The sequence below is a fragment of the Haplochromis burtoni genome, unplaced genomic scaffold, assembly GCF_018398535.1.
Source record: "Haplochromis burtoni strain Fernald_Lab_line unplaced genomic scaffold, NCSU_Asbu1 Contig_82, whole genome shotgun sequence".
Lineage (NCBI taxonomy): Eukaryota > Metazoa > Chordata > Actinopteri > Cichliformes > Cichlidae > Haplochromis > Haplochromis burtoni.
The window spans coordinates 21,254-40,125 of NW_024582443.1; the positions used below are offsets into that span (position 1 = coordinate 21,254).

The 18,872-nt window shown below is 38.4% G+C and overlaps 2 protein-coding genes and 1 long non-coding RNA gene across 3 annotated transcripts in view; 1 reads left to right on the plus strand and 2 right to left on the minus strand.

Annotated features, from left to right (window-relative positions):
- Window positions 1-4,049: 4,049 nt before the first annotated feature.
- Window positions 4,050-7,408, minus strand: LOC102289793. The gene is made up of 5 exons (XM_005925867.3): window positions 7,131-7,408; window positions 6,752-6,846; window positions 6,472-6,572; window positions 5,921-6,076; window positions 4,050-5,824 (listed from the first exon to the last, which is right to left on the minus strand). Exons 1-5 carry the CDS (start codon window positions 7,277-7,279, stop codon window positions 5,399-5,401), a joined length of 927 nt encoding a protein of 308 aa, XP_005925929.2. The 5' UTR covers window positions 7,280-7,408; the 3' UTR covers window positions 4,050-5,398.
- LOC121814768 lies at window positions 6,880-13,085 on the plus strand. Its single transcript, XR_006054557.1, has 4 exons — window positions 6,880-7,243; window positions 9,233-9,361; window positions 10,176-10,271; window positions 10,869-13,085. It is a non-coding gene; the product is annotated as an uncharacterized LOC121814768 (long non-coding RNA).
- A 3,986-nt stretch (window positions 13,086-17,071) lies between these two features.
- The window catches only part of LOC102288975 (probable E3 ubiquitin-protein ligase ARI8), a gene marked incomplete in the record, with an annotated part of 62,934 nt that continues 61,133 nt past the window's right edge, over window positions 17,072-18,872 (minus strand). Inside the window, 2 exon segments of the mRNA XM_042222231.1 lie at window positions 17,072-17,953; window positions 18,041-18,196. Of these exon segments, the coding sequence (XP_042078165.1) occupies window positions 17,498-17,953; window positions 18,041-18,196 (612 nt within the window).

Here is an 18,872-nt window from a genome sequence, read left to right on the forward strand (position 1 = left end):
GTGCGCCATGCAGCTGCAAGTAATGATTGTGAGCATTTTCAAACAGAAAGTGAAGAAAATGCTCAACGAGAAAGGTTAGTAACCTGAAAAAACAAAAAATAAATGCGTTAAAATTGTAATTACCAGTGCTTAATGACTCTATATTCAAATGTCTTAAAAAAAATTTCACTAAAAAATTTATAAAATGTTATGAAGTTATGTTATGAATAATGCAGGAAACGTAATATAATTATTTATGACATATTTGTAGCTATATTTAGTCTAGTCATCTCTTTCTGTGTCATGTGTGTTTAGGATGCACTGAGAAGGATTTCAAGCTGCACATTGATGGCACGCCACTGGACGACGACTCTGCACCAGTGACAAAATACGGAATCAAAGCCGGCTCAGTTGTGCAGATGGTGATTGTGGTTCACGGAGGATGAAGGAGTCCATCATCAATTCATCTGATTACATCAAAGTTACAGGATTCACCGAACTATAAATACATGTAAAGAACAAAACGCATAATTCTAATTGAAGCTTGGCGTCTATGGCTTTCCTTCTCCTTTGCGCTTTCTTTGCATTTTACGCCTCTTGTCATACCTATACTCAGCACTAATTCAATATCATATGGAGTAAATAATGATTAATTGGGGTGCATTTTTTTTCCAAACAAGTTTCTGGGGCTTCTGTTCTCACAGTCAGAGGTGTGTGCCTGAGAATATTAGGAATATCTCCTCTCACTGACGTTACACACATCCCATATCTGAAACAAAGGATACAAACAATAATTAAGGAGCCTCAGATTATTATCATCACAGGAAGAAATCAGAATAAATGTAACTGTATATAGAGCAACCTCCAAAAAGTACATACTGAAAAAAGACCTATTTTATATTTGCTATTTATAATGTGCATGATTAAATACACATTACCAAATGTCATTGTTCTGCTCACATACCACTGATGTCTGCATGTTGAGTAGTTTACTGTTTTTAAGTCAATGACAACATTTGAAATAATTTTTAAATCAGGTTTAATATTTTTAATCTAAACTGAGCCGAAAAGCATCGTGATGTTCACGTGTTTCATATTTATTTAAACTTTTTGATTCCACTTTAACTTGATTATTGTACAACTTTAGCTGTTCCTGTAAATACTTCTAAATCAGCATTGGTGTAAGGTTTATATTGTTGATTGTCATTTATGCTTAGAAATTTTTACTCATATATGCTTAGAGTTTTATAATCGATTGCATAATAACAGAGGTTCGATCCGTAGTAGTCTGTAGAGACTCTGTGTGCTTTCCAGAGTGTTCTGGCATGCACACACATGACTTAAGGTCATGAGAGAGGTCATACCTTCTCTTACTGATTTATACTATAGGAGGACACCTACTCTGTATCTGTTTTAGTATAAGTGCCTTTTGTTTAGATGAATTGCTGGACTTCCAGGCCAGCAGATTTTGGGGAGTTATTCACAGGGTCACATCTTGACCAACACACACACATATACCTACACAGCACACAGACAAGGTATTCTTTGTTCACATGTATATCTGTGTAAGGCGTCATATGTTAATGAACCCATGCATATTCATGTAACCTCAATAAAGAGCAGTGTTACGAGGAAGCAGACGAGAGCACTGGTGTCAAACGAAGGAACGGCGCTCATCCAGTTCTCTCCCTCGTGCACGAGTAACACAAAGAGCTCTGGTAAATTGCGTCTTGCTTTTGCTGTTGTAATAGAATTGTCTCGTTCCAGCGAGGGCTTGTGTTAGACAGACCCATCAATTGGCACAATTGGACCACTTTATAAAAAATAAAGTATTATAAAATATTTCATTTTACACGATCATTTTCATTTGTCAATGTGGGATCTCAGCAAAATGTTGCAGGAAGGAAGGGAAATCCACAGGCTCATATCAAATGAGGTTTTGCTGACTTGTTCAAATCCAGGGATCAAATTTGACAATGAATGTTATGTTTTAGATTTACACATACAAGTCTTTAATACTCAGTAAAATATTACAAGGTGCGACATTGGTTACGTGTGGATAAACCATGTAATGCTCCTCAGCTTTTACACAATATCATTTAACATTAACTCATGTTATTTATTTTAAATGTCTGAAGAGAAAGTGATAGTGAATCTACTTTAAACACAGGATTTCCCCTGGCTCTCTACAAACCACTGTCATGTGTATTTGATAGCCTTCATTCCAGCCCTAAAAAACGAGTGGAATTCCCATCATTTATTATTGAATGAGTCCAAGAAAATGATGATAATATTTCTAAAGAAAGAGTATAACAACAACAATATACCTCTCTATCTCAAGAGTTGAGCCCTCATCCTTCACAAAAAACTCTGCTGCTTGTATCCACAGTCTAATTCTACAGTCACTTCCCACAGCTCGTGACCACATGAGGGGAAGAACATACATCAACATGTAAATCACCAGCTTTACTTTTACGCTCAGCTTTCTTCACCACACCAAACCACTAAAGCACTAAACTGCCTGTCAATCTCTTGCTCCGCTCCCCCATCACTTAAAGTCCTCCACTCAACATAGCAGCTCAACCCTGACTAGTGGTGCTGATGTGCACTCCACCCATTTCCAGCTGAGAACCATGGCCTCAGACTTGGAGGTGCTGATTCTCACCCCAGCTTCTTCACATTTAGCTTATGCGAATTTAGAAGATCTTGCCCAGCAAGCAACAAGATACTAAACTTTATAAGTCAAACTTTTACTGCCTTCACAGTGAAACCACATAATAAGACAAATTTAAAGGTTCAATTTTCCCAGAATTATCTGTACTCTGTTTGTTTGGATCCCACCTGTTATCCTTCTCAGGTTTGAGCAGTAAACACAGACACTGACCTCTGCACGCACCAGGGAATGTCCCCAAAACTGTTTTGTTTATTTTGTTTTTGTCACTTTCAGTTTCTCTCCACCAGTTACAAGAAGTCATACGACTGCAGATCAGCACTTGTATGATTTTGATTTATATAATAAAAGTCTTAGTGCTGCCCAGAGTCCAGGTTTATTTATTTATTTGATGATTTATGGGTTTTATCACAATATATTTTGTAAACTTGCACCTTGTAGTCAAAGTTGGTCTGACCAGTGACGCTGTGTCTCATTATGACCTGGATCTATTATTTTATTTAGTGAGTTTGGGGGAATTATTGCGTTCCCTTTGCTACTGCAATGTTCTGGATGTCCATCAAACTGGATGTTAAAATTATTTAATCTGAATGTTTGTAAACTAGGACTGATGAGTCCACTCATAACCATCATTTGGCACAACAACCAGGATGTAAAGAAGCAAAAAAAACAAACAAACCAAACATTGTTCTGGTTACATAACAAACGCTGATACGGGCAATTTCTAGTTGTTAGGTAGTTTACAGTTTTCAGCTAAATGATTGTGTTTGAAATTGAGGCGTTATGATGAGCATCATTTACATGTTTCAGTTTAAGTTTAACTGTTTTGTTTACAGCTCGTCTTGGGTTCCATATTTAAATCTTTTTGTGTATTTTCTAATATATCTTTTTTTCTTCTTCTGGAAACCAAAACAGTGCAGAGAATCACTTAACCAGCATTGAGGGGGAAAGGAGAACATGTGGGGAATTTTAGCCAGAACACGTTCTTTTTTAAAAAATAAAATACAATTTTTTTTCCTGATTAATTCAACCAGGAAAAAAACCCCATTCAGATTCAAAATCTCATTTACAACAACACTAAAATACATAAAATTTTACAAATTATGATAGATGAGTGATCATCCACATAGAAATAGAAAGAAATAAAGTCCCAAAACGTTTTCACATAGTAGTCAGATAATTTATCCATTAAAACATTTGCATGCCGATCTTTGCCGATTTAAAATTTTAAGCATTTATTTAAACTCACTTAGAGAAACAACTTGCTTCAAATGTAGCTCATTCTGGAGCTGATCCATTCCTTAGCGGTAAAGGACCTCATGCCGGGAACACAAGCACATAAGTTTACAATGGTTAACTGATATGCGTATCACGGACTCATAGGCCTTTATCACGGATGCCTGTGATCAAAAGCTCGGGTTGGGAACCTGGCAATAAGTCTAAAGGGCTCGGGCTATTTTCCAAAGATCAAGATCAGCAAACCTGGTGCAAAAAGTAGCACCACCTATGTCAGGGAGAGGTTGAAGCAGGTGTGGACAACCATTGCGAAAGTAGAGCAGTGGGACTCTGGAAGCAAAGATGATTGATGTTTTATTTTATTTTATTTAGCCTAGTAAACCTTTATGTCCGGGGAAAAAGCGAGACACCTTTGCTCCTTGGAACATTACATATCAGAGCTTGGATGTTAAATAGAGATAGAAATTCTTCTGTAAAATGTTTACCTCAGTGCAATACATGCTGTGACTTACATGTGAATACGTTAACAATGATTTTACATCATTTAAAAAGAGTAAAAATTATACTGATATCCCTGGATTCACACTGAAACTTGGAATTTAAGTTAGCCTTCAAACAGCTAAACTTTAATCAGATTAAGAGTTAAATATTTTATATTGTCTAAATGAAGAACAGAATGAAAACAGGTTTTCCTGCATTCCCCAACTCAGCAGCACAAAGTGATGAAGCCTTCTCTTCCTGAGACTGTATGACTAACCTAACAATAATAATAATTAAAAATCTGCATTTTAACTCAGTCACTGTATTAATTTAACTTTCAAATCAACATTTCATTTGGACCATATTTTTTTTAACAATGTATAGTAAAAAATCACATTTTACATGACAGTGTTCATTTTCTATACACTAAGAAACAAAAAGGCAGAAAAAAAATCTACAGGCTTGTATTAAATATGGTGTTGCAAGCTTTTCTTCCTCAGAGACACATTTTTATTTTTAATTTCGAAAATGAAACAATTAACTTAAATATGCTGAATGTTTTACACAATGACTTTAATTAAACATAACAAAGTTTTATTAAAAGACACATTTGCTCGAAACAGTTGAGGAAATAAGAGCATTGACATTGATTAAACAAAACAAGATTTTCCTACACAAAACATTTGTTCTAAACAGATTTAATATCACGTAGTTTGCAAAACAAACAAAATGTGTGATAAGGAGACGACATGTGTTATATATGTAAGTAACCAGAGGACAGGATGTGCACACAGAATGTTTAACCTTATTCTAAGTTTATGAATGAATGGCATTTATCAGATTTATCATTACAGTTCAGACATGACACAGCTGCAAAGATCATATTTGGTAATACATTTCTCACTACCATCATTTTTTTTAATGCGATGACATTTAAAGCAGAGAATTAAAAAACACAGCATGGTCAATTGATTTGGAAAAGACACTCTTAATTTAAAGAAAGCGAAACTTAACAGCCTTGTGTCTTTCCCATTATTTCTTCTGCCAGACAGGTATAGAGGTCTGTCTGGGGGCAGGAATACACCTGGTTATCAAACATGTACCGGAGCTCTTCAGACATACAAAACAAAATGACACATTGCATCGAGGGCAGTGAACCGATTTACAATACTTCTTGCTGTGCTCCAACAGTAACCCACAAGTGGGACAGGCACGAACAGAGGGACACTCCTTCACTGAACCAAAGGTGATAGTTGGGCATTTTTTTAGTGTCTCTAATGACTGGTTGCAGCAGCCACGATTTCCACAGCGGTCTTTCCGAGGCCGTGCACCCTTCCACTCCCTCAAACACTGCCAGCAGAATTCAAACGGCCGTCCTTTTACTGCTGTGCACACTTTACAGAGGACATTCAAATCTGATTCATTCTCTCTCGTCACAGTGGATCTGCAGCCAGGACACTACACGGAGACAGAGGTGGGACAATATGTAATACATGATGAAATGTCTAACAATTCTCCATTTACATGAAATATATATGTTAATGAATCACTTACCATCTTAGTCGTATGTGTCTGCCTGGCAGCGTTGAACGCCATGGTTCTTCGAAAATATGCATTTTCTTGAGGCGTCAGCAGAGCCATTTTACAAACCTCTGCAAAAGTCCACTCGACGTTACAACCAGACGCACCACACACAAACCTGCTTTCACCCTTTATTGAAATATAGAAAGGTGCGTTATTTATACAGTTCAGGGGTTGAAAACAAACGACAGAACAATCTCATGAATTGCAGCTAATATCTTTAGGTTAATCTTTGATTAATAAAACTATAAACACTATGTTGTGTGAGGGTTACCTCATATTATCAACAAATGAAATAGTATCGTTCCAATCCAATCCACAGGAAAATAATAATAATAATGATGATATATTGGGCGTTGTTTTCTTGATTTATTCACGTGCATGTAGCATTAAAAACATTAACTTCTGTAATTTCAAGACACAGGCAAAACTATTCTGCCCTGTTTAAAATCTGAATTCTGCCACTGTGTCTGATGTTGTCTGTTATTTATTTATTTTATTGAAGCTGACCCTTGGTGGCCTACCTGGTTCAACAATCTGCGACACCAGTTGGTGAGAGAGGTCGGAGTCACAGCGTGACCACAGGACATCTGAGCTCTGAGAGATTTGAAGCCTTCATACAAAACTGAGAAATCACACACAAGTAAAAAATCAATGTCACACGCGAATAAATGCTAATGCCGATTTTGTTTAACCTAGACTAATGTGAGCACAGGTAAAATTATTGTATTTAATTATTGTCATTATTTCTATAAAGTTGAATCTGTTCGATGTCACTTTGAAAAGTGCCCACGTGACACTTACAGTCCAAATCATCCTCTCCATCGACAAATTTAAGTGTTTTGTCATGACGGTCGTAACACTTCTCCTGTGTTGTTGGCACGCTTGGGGGCGTCACACTGCGAAACAACAACAAACAGATCAGAATGAACACTTTCGGTTTCACTTCAAAAAAGAGAGTGTGTGAGCTGCAGTGTTGCGCAGTTTTCTGATACTTGCACACAGCTCGCGTTTCTTCTTAACATAAAGTGTTTGATCAGCGGCTTCGTGTTTCAGCATCACTGTGATGTCAGACTGTGACACTGAATTATGGCATCGCGCAGTTTAGAGCCGTAACGAAAAGTCAGAGCATAAAAATCGTTAGCAGTGAAATCGGAGCAGCAGATGTAACCTGAGTTGTTACCTGTGCAGCAGCAAAGGCGGGGGCAAGTACATCGGCGCTCTGTCTGCGGGACACACTGGATACATGTAATAGACATCTGGCACGTTGATGAACGGAGCAACACCCGAATCTTGGTGAGGTGAACACAAAGGTGTGGTCCTGTTGAACATCTGGCTTGGCTTTTATTGTCACTGCGCACTATCTGTTCACGGGAGTATATCCAGCGGTCGACTAAGAATCGTGTTGTTCTGCGGTGAATATGAGCAGCGATACTCCTCCCTCCCTCCCATCTCTTTCTTTCTCCCACTGTGTGTGTGTGTGTGTGTGTTTTCAGGGCCGCACCTCTGTCGTTGGTAAAATTCGAGTTTAGCCTTGCCTGCTGGTTTTCACGACGAGTCCTGATTTTATTAAAATATTTTTTTTCATTATTTAATTTCATTCATTAGTGTTCATTTTGAGAACTAATTCTAAGTTTCGAGATTGAACTCGAAATAGTTGAAAATCAAAAATGAAAAAAGTCGAAATACCTTTTTTGATTTATTTTTTAATCGTTTCGAGTCAAACCACCTCCTCAGTGCTGCTACATATCCTACAGCATGCCTGGTGTAGATGAGTTAGTTAGACAACTTAATCAGCTCTCTTTTTGTGTCTTGTGTTACAACATACACTCTCTTTACTGCACGAGCGTGCAGACAATACAGGAAGTAAGAAATAGCACAATATATGCTATATATACATAAATATAAGTCACTTGCTGATAAATATCTGAATAACAAAGAAAGAAATAAGAGTATGTGCAAAAAGGGTGTGGCTATATCAGTATGCAGTGTGTTAGGTGGATGAGGTGTACAGGGAGATGGCCACAGGCGGGAATCCAACTTCCTTACACCAGCACCAGCTGTTGGAAATACCCAGGAGTCTTTATAATTCCACTTTGGCCTGGTAGGCTTTTACCTCCTCACCAGAGAAGGTAAACAAAGATGACTCTGTTTAACCTTATATCTGGTTGCCATGCAATGTAAATAGATCTTCCCTCCCCCTGGTTGTGTTACACCAGAGCCATAACTTTAAAGAAATGGAAATGCTAAGATGTTGGATGCATTAGTGTAAATTCAGTGGATTCAGTAATCTACTGAATCCTTTCAGTAGCATGATAGCACTGTGATTTGGTTTGATCCTTAATTGTTATTGTTTGTTCTTATTTGAATGTCTAGAGAAAATCACACATCCATCCATTCACCTCATTGCCATAATAAACCTTTAAGAATAGCTTTCTGGATCTTGTCTTTAAATATGCACACCACGTCAGACGTTCTGTGAGTCAGCACAACCAACACCAGTGTCGTTCCTTCACTGACATCCCAACATCCCCACATAACACAGGGTTAACCTATTGTATAAGGTAGCTGGGATAGAGTTGAATTCCTGGCCTGAATTGTTATCTCAGGATATGTTCACTAAAACAGTGGAGTATGAAGTCGTCTGATTGCAAGAACATTAAAAGATGGACAGACACCACATTGTCATAGATCATCAATAATAACGACATATATTGGCCATGTCCACAGCTGGACTGGCCATTGGGCATACTGGGCATTTGCCCGGTGGGCCGATGGTGATTTTTCGTTTTTATGGGCCAGTGTTGTTGTTGTTGTCTATAATGGTACAAACAATGAAAGGTGGTGGACTGGCCAATTGGTCATGAACGACTCTGGGATGGACCAATTATAGCCGAGGAGGTCGGATGCACCTTCCTCCTTGCTTAGGCAATGACTCTAAAAGCAATCTTGTCACAGACAAACAGAATAACATGGTGTTGAGGTGAAAAGGAACACAATTTGTTCCGTACTTCAGCTAGGATAAAAAAAACACACAAAGCTGGCGTTATTCTGTGTTTTTATGCTGCACAGCTGCCTCTACTTCTCTCATTCTCTCCCCTCCCTCTTCTGTTGCTACTTCAATCATGAAACTGATCAATGATCAGCTGATCGGCTTTTCTCTCTTGTTTGTTTATCGCCCACTTTGCACCAGAAAGAGGAAACCAGCAGATTTCACGCTGAACAACAAAAGCGCGTTTAAGCTTGATCAGTTGTTGTTATAATTTATTTAATATTACTTTCTAGGACCAGCTGATGTTTGCTGGAGCCACAGCTGTAAAGCCGCTGGTCATGATGTTGGTTTGGTTATCTGTTGAGAGGAAACATGAAGATGAAACCAGGAGATGTCCTTACTGAATCATCAGAGCTGAACAGGTGATGGACAAACAGGTTTACCTTTTAGGTGACATGAATGAGTTGAAGTTATGAACTATTTCTGGGAGACAAATAACACCAGATCCTTTTCTAAGTAGCTGACAGCTGTTAACTGTGCAGGGGCGGGTCTAGCAAAGTTATGCCAGGGGGCCAGGTAGGGCATTAACAGGGAAGGGGGACAAAAATAAATACTTTTCTTCCTTATTCTCATTTAAAATGTCTCGCTTTTAATAAATAATTATCTGAATCTTTCAACCAAAGTGGTCATCTGATGTAAAATGTATAGAAATCATTCATTCATACCGACAAGATAGTGTACGTCACTGTCACAACAGCGTTTGTTTTCATTCAAAGGCTCTATGGCTTTTTCTATAATACCTGGTCTCTAGTCAAAATGCCCGGGCTGATTTTTTGTCCCAGTCCAGCCCTGGGTTTGTTCATTCAGCTGATGGAAACTATCCACCCTACAGTGTAAACATAATGTGTGGCAAAAGTAAACCATGCGATTTCTTATAACTCGATTTAAAACGATAGTGAAACTAAATTAGATGTGGAACTTCCCTAACAGTCCAAACACATCTGTTGGTGTGGCTTTTTGATAAAGTCACGATTGTAGGCTCATATAAGCTGCTGCCGCTAGTCTTTGTGAACAGCTATTTGGGACAACCCTCCTAAAAGGAAAAAGCCATCTCAATTATAAATTCAGCCCACGCCCATTCTGACTTTAACATAACCTGAAGCAGCTCGTACCGCTCACACACGATCCAGACAAACAAAATGTGCAAGTTTAGCTTGTCTGTTCTCTCACCGGCAGGGGAGATGGGGATTCTTAAGTTAAACGCCTCCAAGAAGCAGCGGAAGACGGTCAGTGACCTGAAGAAAGGAGCGCTGAAGCTGTTTCCCAAGAAAGGTAAGCCTAAAACCCAAAACAGATCAAAAAGAAAAATTACTTCTTGAGTGATCACGTGGCTCTATCGTAAGCCTACATTCAAATGTCTTTGTCTATTTTATGAATCTTTTAAATTATATATTTAAAAAAAAACTACATGAAGTGTTTAATTTTATTGGTAATAATAATATAATTAAGAATGATTTAGTTTGGCGTCATAGTTATGTGAGGTATTTGTGTAGCACAATAATGCAACACACCAACTTCAACCACACATTCAAGTGGACATCTCAGTCTGAGTAAACATGTGAGCTCAAGCCAGCTCAGACAGGCTGTGTTAACAGATATGACCACAATTACAAACACGTTTCCTGTGTACTGTGTTGCTGTTTCAGTAAGTCGCACAAACTGTGTTGTTGAGGTTTTGTTTTTTACAGTTGAATTAAATGTTTTTCACACTTAGTTTAGTTTTAGTTGAGCAGTGGCCACAGTCATGTGCTGTCTGAGTGCAACTTAAAGATAACAACCGTCAGTCGTGTTCAGGGAACATGATATAATTATTTGTCACATCTTTATTTACTTAGTGAGGTTCGTCTCTCTCCTGTGTTGTGTGTGTAGGATATCTTCTGGGTGAAATCCGGCTGGTTGTCGCAGGGAAACCGCTGGATGATGAATCTGCATCTCTGTCTGAATATAGGATCAAACCCTCGTCTGTGGTGCAGATGGTGGCGAAGGTCCACGGTGGCTGATCATCACTGATGCACTCGACTGCATCCACAAGACTCACAGCAGGACTGAAATATGAGACACCAAAGGACAAAATCCATCATCTTTGGCTCTTTCAAGACTTGTCCCATACCTGCTTAGAGTTCAGCACTAATTAATTATGATGAGCTGTAAATGATGAATAATTAGGATGTAATAATGTATTTTGTGTTTATTTCCCTGCTAAGCTGTGTAACTTGCTATTTGTTGGTATATCAAAAATAACTATGAATGTATATCATTTGAGATATTTTTCCATCTTATTCAATAATAAAAAATTTTTTTCTTTTTTTACAGTTTGTGTTCTGAAAACTAATCTCAATAGTCCATTACTACAGATTCCACACTGCTACACGCAGGCATTAAAAATCTGTTTGTTTCTAATAGGCACCACCTATCACTGCTCTAATTCACATACCTGATATACAGAGTAATATGAAGAAGAGGTGGCTGGTGGCTAAAGGTGAAAATGCAAACCGTGGGGTTATTCTGTCTGCTTGGGATCGGAACAGCATCCAGCTACAGCTCAGGACCGCTTCCTCATCGGTCTCTGCCATGACACCCAGCCACAGTTTCCTTTTGGACTGTTGGGTACTGCCTTTAGATTGCAGTTGCTGTTAGGCAATATTATTACCACACCAGTTTCTGCTGGTGGCTTATGCAGTATAGCAGTTCATCTACTAATCAGAAGGCTGGTGGTTCAACCCAAAGCAGACAGTGCATAAAATGAAGCTTTTGAGGCCTCACGGTCCTCTGATGTGAACATAAATGAAATCTGTGGGAGGATCCTAAACATGTTGATCTGTCTTTAACTGGGCAGACCTCATATCATAGTAAAGCCATTTCTTACCTGCACAAATATATATTTTTGCCACTTTGCTGTTGTTTTGATTATGTTGTCTTCAACACACTTCTCAATATGGCTTGGGTTTTCCCCTCGCGGCACCCTGACATTTGTTGCCTTTGTTTCCTTGATTGCGGCATCTACGTTGAATCCTTTTTCATTACTCAGCTCGTGCCGCACTCAGCTTTGTCATTCTGTGACTCTCTTTCCTCACTGCAGTCCCAAAACAACCCTTCTCTCTGCTGTAGCAGATTCTCAGTCCCTCTCTTTCAGCTGTCCTTTCAGTTTTCTCTGAATTATCACCATTCACGTGATATCCTTCTCAGGTTTAGAATGAGCAGTAAACACAGAAGCTGTTGTCTGCACACACCAGGAAATGCCCTAGATTGTTTTTTATTTATTCGTTATCACTTTCGGTTTCTCTCCACCAGCTACGAAAACTCATGCAACTGCAGATTAGCAGCCAGGATTATTTTGTACATTTTATTTTATGTAATCAGTGTTAATTCTGCAGCGAGTCCAGGTTTAATATCTTATTTTGTGCATTTATTGGTTTTATCACTCTACTTTTGGTACCTTGCACCATGTAGCCAAAGTTGTGGAAAGTACCCGATCAACCAATCAGCTTCACTGGGCTGGCTTATCAACTGGATTTATTGTCTTGTTTGGAGAGATTGAAATGGTTATTGTGTTACTTTTGCCATTGTGGTGTTATGGATGTGTATCAAACTGGATAAAAAAATGATGTGATAATAAGATTACTGATGAATCCACTCATACCTATCATTTGGCAAGACAACCAGGATGTGAAACAGCAAAAAAACCAAACCAAACATTGTTCTGGTTACATAACACACATTGGTGCGGGTGTATTAGGTAGTTTCCAGTTTTCATCTCAATGACAGCATCATGCTTGATAAAGTGATTCAACTCGAAACTGAGCAAGCATGCATTATGATGAGCATTATTTCTATGTTTGAAAGTTATTTTAATTTTCTGGTTTACATGTCATCTTTGGTTGCATATTTAAATCTTATTGCATATTTTCTGTAATACCCTTCTGCTGAAAACAATGCAGCAAATGTTCCTCTTTGTGCCACTTAACCAGCATTTAGGATAAAGGTGGATCTGTGGGGAATTTTATCCGCAACCTATTCATGCCGGGAAAACAAGGCTTTAATTATGGCTTTAAATAACTGAAACTAAGTAAAATATACTATCTCATTAAACTGAAATTAAACTGAAATGAAGGAATGCATACATAAAGTATATGCAGGTTCAACCATATTTCAGATTTATGAATAAATGAAAAGTTTCAGACTTGTTATGGTCCTTGTGACTTAAACTAAAAGCAGTATAGGCAAAAAAGATCACATGTGACAGCAAAATATCTCACCAACAAAGCCAATAATGATTACATATGCCAAATCTGACCTCATGTTATAACCAGAGAAGGACATGAAACACAGTATGGGAAATTACGTTGCACGCAAAGAAAACAAAGCTCCAGCAGGGTGCTGTCTTTTTCCATCATTTCTTCTGCCTAACAGGTATAGAGGTCTGTTTGGCGGCCCACACACTGGAGCATTGAGCAGATATTTGACTTGTTGTCATGCATTCAGTCTTCAGGCACACAAAACAAAACTTCACCTTACATTGAGGACAAACAGAGAGATTTGCAATGTGTCTGGCTGTGTCCCAACACTAAGCCACAGGTGAGTAAGGCATGGATGGAGGGACATGGACTCACAGACTCAAAGGCAGTACTTTTAGAGACTGACTGCAGCAAAGAGGTCTTTCTGAGGTCGTGGATGCTTCCCTCAGATAATTCCAGCAGAATTCTGTATCATTTCTTAACGTATCATCTAATGAAACTGAATATTTATTTGCATGTTTTCAGAACTGCATTGCAAGATGCTACTCAAAAATCTGGCTTCCTTCCAGAGTCCACTGACATGCATGACTGTAAATGGGTTTTAGGTGTGCCCTGGCCTGTCCAACCTTAATGAGAAACACATGGGTAACAGCATGACCAGGGACAAAAAGAAAGATTAAACAATAATAAATAAAACATTTAAAAATTTTGTTCAGTTACATTCATATGTAAGAATGAAAAGCTCCATAGTTCAGCCATCTGTTCCCTTCCACTTATTCAATTCAGGGTCCCCAGCAAAACTGGAGTGAAACGCAGGATAGACATAAACAAAGCACCAGCCTGTCGCAGGCAGCCTGAAGGTGAATTCGGACCAGGACGTTCTTACACCACGCCACCATCTCTCTGTATGAATAACTGTACATTTTCTCCTGTATTGTGGTGAGCATTTGTTACAAAGCGCCTTTCAGCATTTTAAAAGACGTGACTGAGGGATGAGGGTAGAGGATGCGCTCTCTGGTGCGCAGTTTCCTACCGTTAGAAAACCTCCATCCTCCAAAATATTAAAACAATAACCAGGCAGTCCGATCTAATATGCACATCAACAATGTAGTTATTAGACCACATCGTGCTTTACCTGAGCAGCAGAGCTGTGACTGATCCACTTACGATGTGGACATTATCACAGCGAGACTCGAGTAGCGGTTGTTGAAATGACGTGAACAGCGGTGAACTGAGAAGACTTGTGTGGGCTGGAGTATATCTACTGAAGCAGTGGAGTACCATATCTTCAAATTCCTAGAAATAAGATTATTATAGGCTACCAAACGCAGCGACAGATACAACAGTAAAGGGTGTGCAGACGTGATATATGGATAAATAAAATCCTGTAACCGACACTAAGCCCGCTGCTTCAAAGCCAATGTCTGATCGATTGGCAGAAAAACTGCTGACCACACGGTGAAGGTGAATAATCACGTGATTTCTTCTAAATTAAAGACGAAAAACGCCAGACTCCCCTGACACACCGACACTCCATTACTTATCTGATAGCTTCACTACTATCGGCAGAACTGCGCAACTGCAACATCTGCGCAATTACCGTTTTATAATTCTGAAACGATATTATGATATTGAGATATAAGTGATAGAAAAGGCAGATTTACAGACTGTTTTTTAATAAAATGGTTTAACACGAACAAGATAAAGAACAGTTTACTTGTGTAACTCATATCCACACGTGACCCGCAGACTCATTTAAAGACTAACGCTAAGCTCTTGGTTTAGGTTTGCTTTGTAAATCATAAGGAGACCATGTGCAGTGTTTTAGATTAAAGTCACTGTGATTCACGGGAGATAATATTGAATTAACCTGTGCAGTGATTCCAAAGAGTCGGTCAACTCGATATGAGTCCAATTCAAATACAATAACAACTTTCACTCTTATATTTCTGTTACTCCCTCACACTGTAATCGATTAGTTGTAGGCCGATTTAGTTGGATTAAGTGTCAATAACATCCACATTATTTTATTCTCATAAATAAACAAATAAATAAATGGCATCGTTACATTATTGTTTCCTTCTTAAAGCGAAACAAACCATTTCAGACGCATGTTTCCGGGTCCGCTGTATAAAAATTTAGCGTAACTGCGCATAACATTCAGACGGAGACAGTGAAAGGAACTCTCAGCTTCCCCCACACGATGTGTCGATATGATGTCGCTGTTGTCTCGCCTTCAGGCGGGATGAAAACAGTCAGCGTGTACTCCAAACAGCTGCCCGTGCAACAACCGACGGTGGGCCAGCTGAGGAAGGAAGCGCTCAAAGCGTTTCCCACAGGTAGGCGAACCTAAAATAAGATTAAAAAATAAATAAATAAATAAACACTGTAGCAATCTGTTACACAACAAAACAATACATTTAAATCATGCTGCCTATTTTTTAATATTCAAATATCTTAAAATATGATTTGTATGTTTAAAATTACTTTTAGAATTACGATCAGTTCAGTTGTCAGTTGTTGAAACATTATAAACGTGAAACTGACGAAGCTGGTCCATAACCTGGAGCCTGTCCGGAAGCACAGACAGTGAAAGTGTTACTAACTGAACTGCTGTTCTCTGCGATGCGGCTTTAACAGAGGCATTTAAATAAGTCCAGTATTTTAATGCCCGCGTTAAAACCTTTAATGCGGGGACATGTAGCCTGTTTATTTATTCTAAGGTTTGCGGAGTAACTTTCTGTTTTCCTTGTGTTCCATGTGTAGAGAAATATTTGGGTGAAATCCGTCTGGTCGTTGAAGGAAACCCACTGGACGACGACTCTGCGTCGCTGTCAGACTGTAAAATCAAGCCCAACTCTGTTGTGCAGATGGTGACCAAGGTTCACGGAGGCTGACTCAGCTCCATCGTCGAGCTCCAACCGTTTAACACAGACCAAGGACAAAAATGCTTTTGTACGCTGTTAAACCTGTGCAGTTATTTCGAGCTGTTTCTCAGGGTGTAAACAATTCATTAGCTACTTTTTTTCTTTTTTCTCTTATTTTTGTTGATAAATTGTGTGGGACACCAATAACAAATGTAAGGGTACACACACCAGGGAAATTAAAGGCTCCACCTCATGGGCTTCTGTGCTCAGAGCCAAAGATTATAAATAATAAATCAATCATGTGGCAATATTATTAGCCACATGATAACCACCAAGAAATGAGAAAATGTAAAGGCACACAGAACAACCTCAAGAAAGTAAATCATGTACTGATTTTTATCATTTGTGCTTTTGTGATGTAAATAAAAACAAACATATACCACTGTACTTGTCATGGACTGGATTGCACTTTTAGATTAGTTAGTTGCAAGTTACGCAAGAAATAAAATTCTGATTTGCTTTGTAGCCTATTACTTCAGACTGTCAGAGTCAAAGTCAGACTGTCATGTATATTATGTAAAATGATACATAAAAGCCTGATACTCATGATAAAGGCCCGTCAGGTACAGTGATTTGTATTTGAGACATTTAAGGACTTTTCGCCCAATTTCCACCAACTGGAAATTATATGTAAGTGAATAAAAAATGTTTAAAAATCATTTAATCTCCATAAAATATAGTTCAAAATATACTGGAATCAAACTGAAACAAACTGAAACTGTAAATTATTTTTTTTAAAAACCCAAAGAGATTATTTCTTTAGTTAAAACAAAAACTGGTATCACCTACCCAGCACAACATGATAAATGACAACATTTTGACAATTTGTTTAAATGAGCTGCATGTTTAACATCTTAACTTTTGTTTTAACCTAACAAGGTTTTTCAAAAAGAAAGAATGTGTGTTTAACTTCACATTTAAAATGTATTTTTGAGATTTTACAAATCAGGCATAATACAATTATAAAGTTTACATCTGGTAGGAAATTTCTCATCAACAAACTACAACATTTCTTTAGCATTATATTACATGATATATTATTACAGATAAATGCCAACCGCAGGTTTCTATGAAACATGTTTATTTCCTGACTGGTTGACAAGTGGATACTGGAAGTAGCTTAACCATGCAGACCTAGTATAAGTTCAGTGACCTGGCAATCTCCAGTCAGAGTGAAATTCTGGGAATTGTTGACTGGTTTCTGGCAGTTGCTAGGTGAATGTGGGAGCAAAAAGTTATTTTTTTAATATAATTATGAAATAGTTTAAAGTGCATCAACTCCAAGGCACTTTCACACCAAAACAAAGTGAAGTTTGATGGCCTTGTGTTGTTACTATTATTTCTTCTGCCATACAGGTATAGATGTCTGTCTGGGAGCTACACCACTAGAGCAAGGTGCAGAAATGCCACTTGTTGTGGTGCATTCAGTGAAGATCTTCAGGCACACAAAGCAGAACTTCACCTTGCAACGAGGACAAACAAGAGATTTACAATGCCTCTTGCTGTGCTCCAACAGGAAGCCACAGGTGGGACAGGCACGTACAGAGGGACACCCGTGGACACCCTTCACTGAATCAAAGATGATATCTGGGCATTCTTTTAGCGTCTTTAGTGACTGGTTGCAGCAGCCACGATTTCCACAGCGGTCCTTCCGAGGCCGTGCACCTTTCCACTCCTTCAAACACTGCCAGCAGAATTCAAAGGTCTGTCCTTTTACTGATGTGCACACTTTACAGAGGACATTCAAATCTGATCCATTCTCTCTCGTCACAGCGGATCCGCATCCAGGACACTAAATGGAGACAAGAGAATGACATTTAACAATAATAACAAATTTCAAATTTTAACAGTAAATATAATATGTTAATGCGACACTTACAAATCGGGTGATAAGCCTCTGCCTGGCAGCGTTGAATTCCAGGGTTTTTCTGAAGTACTCGGTTTCTTGAGGGTCCAGCAGAGCCATTTTACAAACCTCTGCCAAAGTCCACTCAGCACTGCAACCAAACGCACCACACACAAACCTGCTTTCACCCTTTATTGAAATAATGAGACGTGAAAGGATTATTAGACTTACATGTTGGAAACAAAACACAAAACAATTTGATGAGCTGGATTTTTGTTGTTTCAGTTAAACTTACATTAATCAATAAATACCATATTGTGGGTAAGACTTGCTCTGTAATTCATTAACTTATTAGCTAATAAAAGAAATTATATTTATCATTAGCAAAATTTTTCTTGTAGCTAATACCTGCATTGCTAGATATGCAATGGTTTGATAAAACACTGAAAAGGTCACAGCTGGACAAGCACAGGTGTAAGTCATTGCACTGAAATCTAAAGTATATGATAAAAATAACAGGTTTCAGGTTAATATTTTTGATACAGGCTTTTACAGCATTCATTAGGTGCTCATCTAGTTTTTGGTACTTTTGTTTCCAAAGACTTGTGAGATGCAAAAGAATAAGTGAACAAAAGTGGCTGTAAGGTTGTTTAGAAGAGCACGGTTTATCAGTCTCTTAGATGTGTGATTTCTTGAAGTGCTTCACAGGTGCTGGTTGAACACGAGGTGATTATAGGCCCTAAAATGTTGTGTACACACTGTTGAGTGATGTGTCTGCAGACCAAGTAAAGAGCGCTTGCTGTGTATTATGTTTAAAACAAGATGTGATAATAGATCAGGTATTATTTTCATCACTTGCACACAT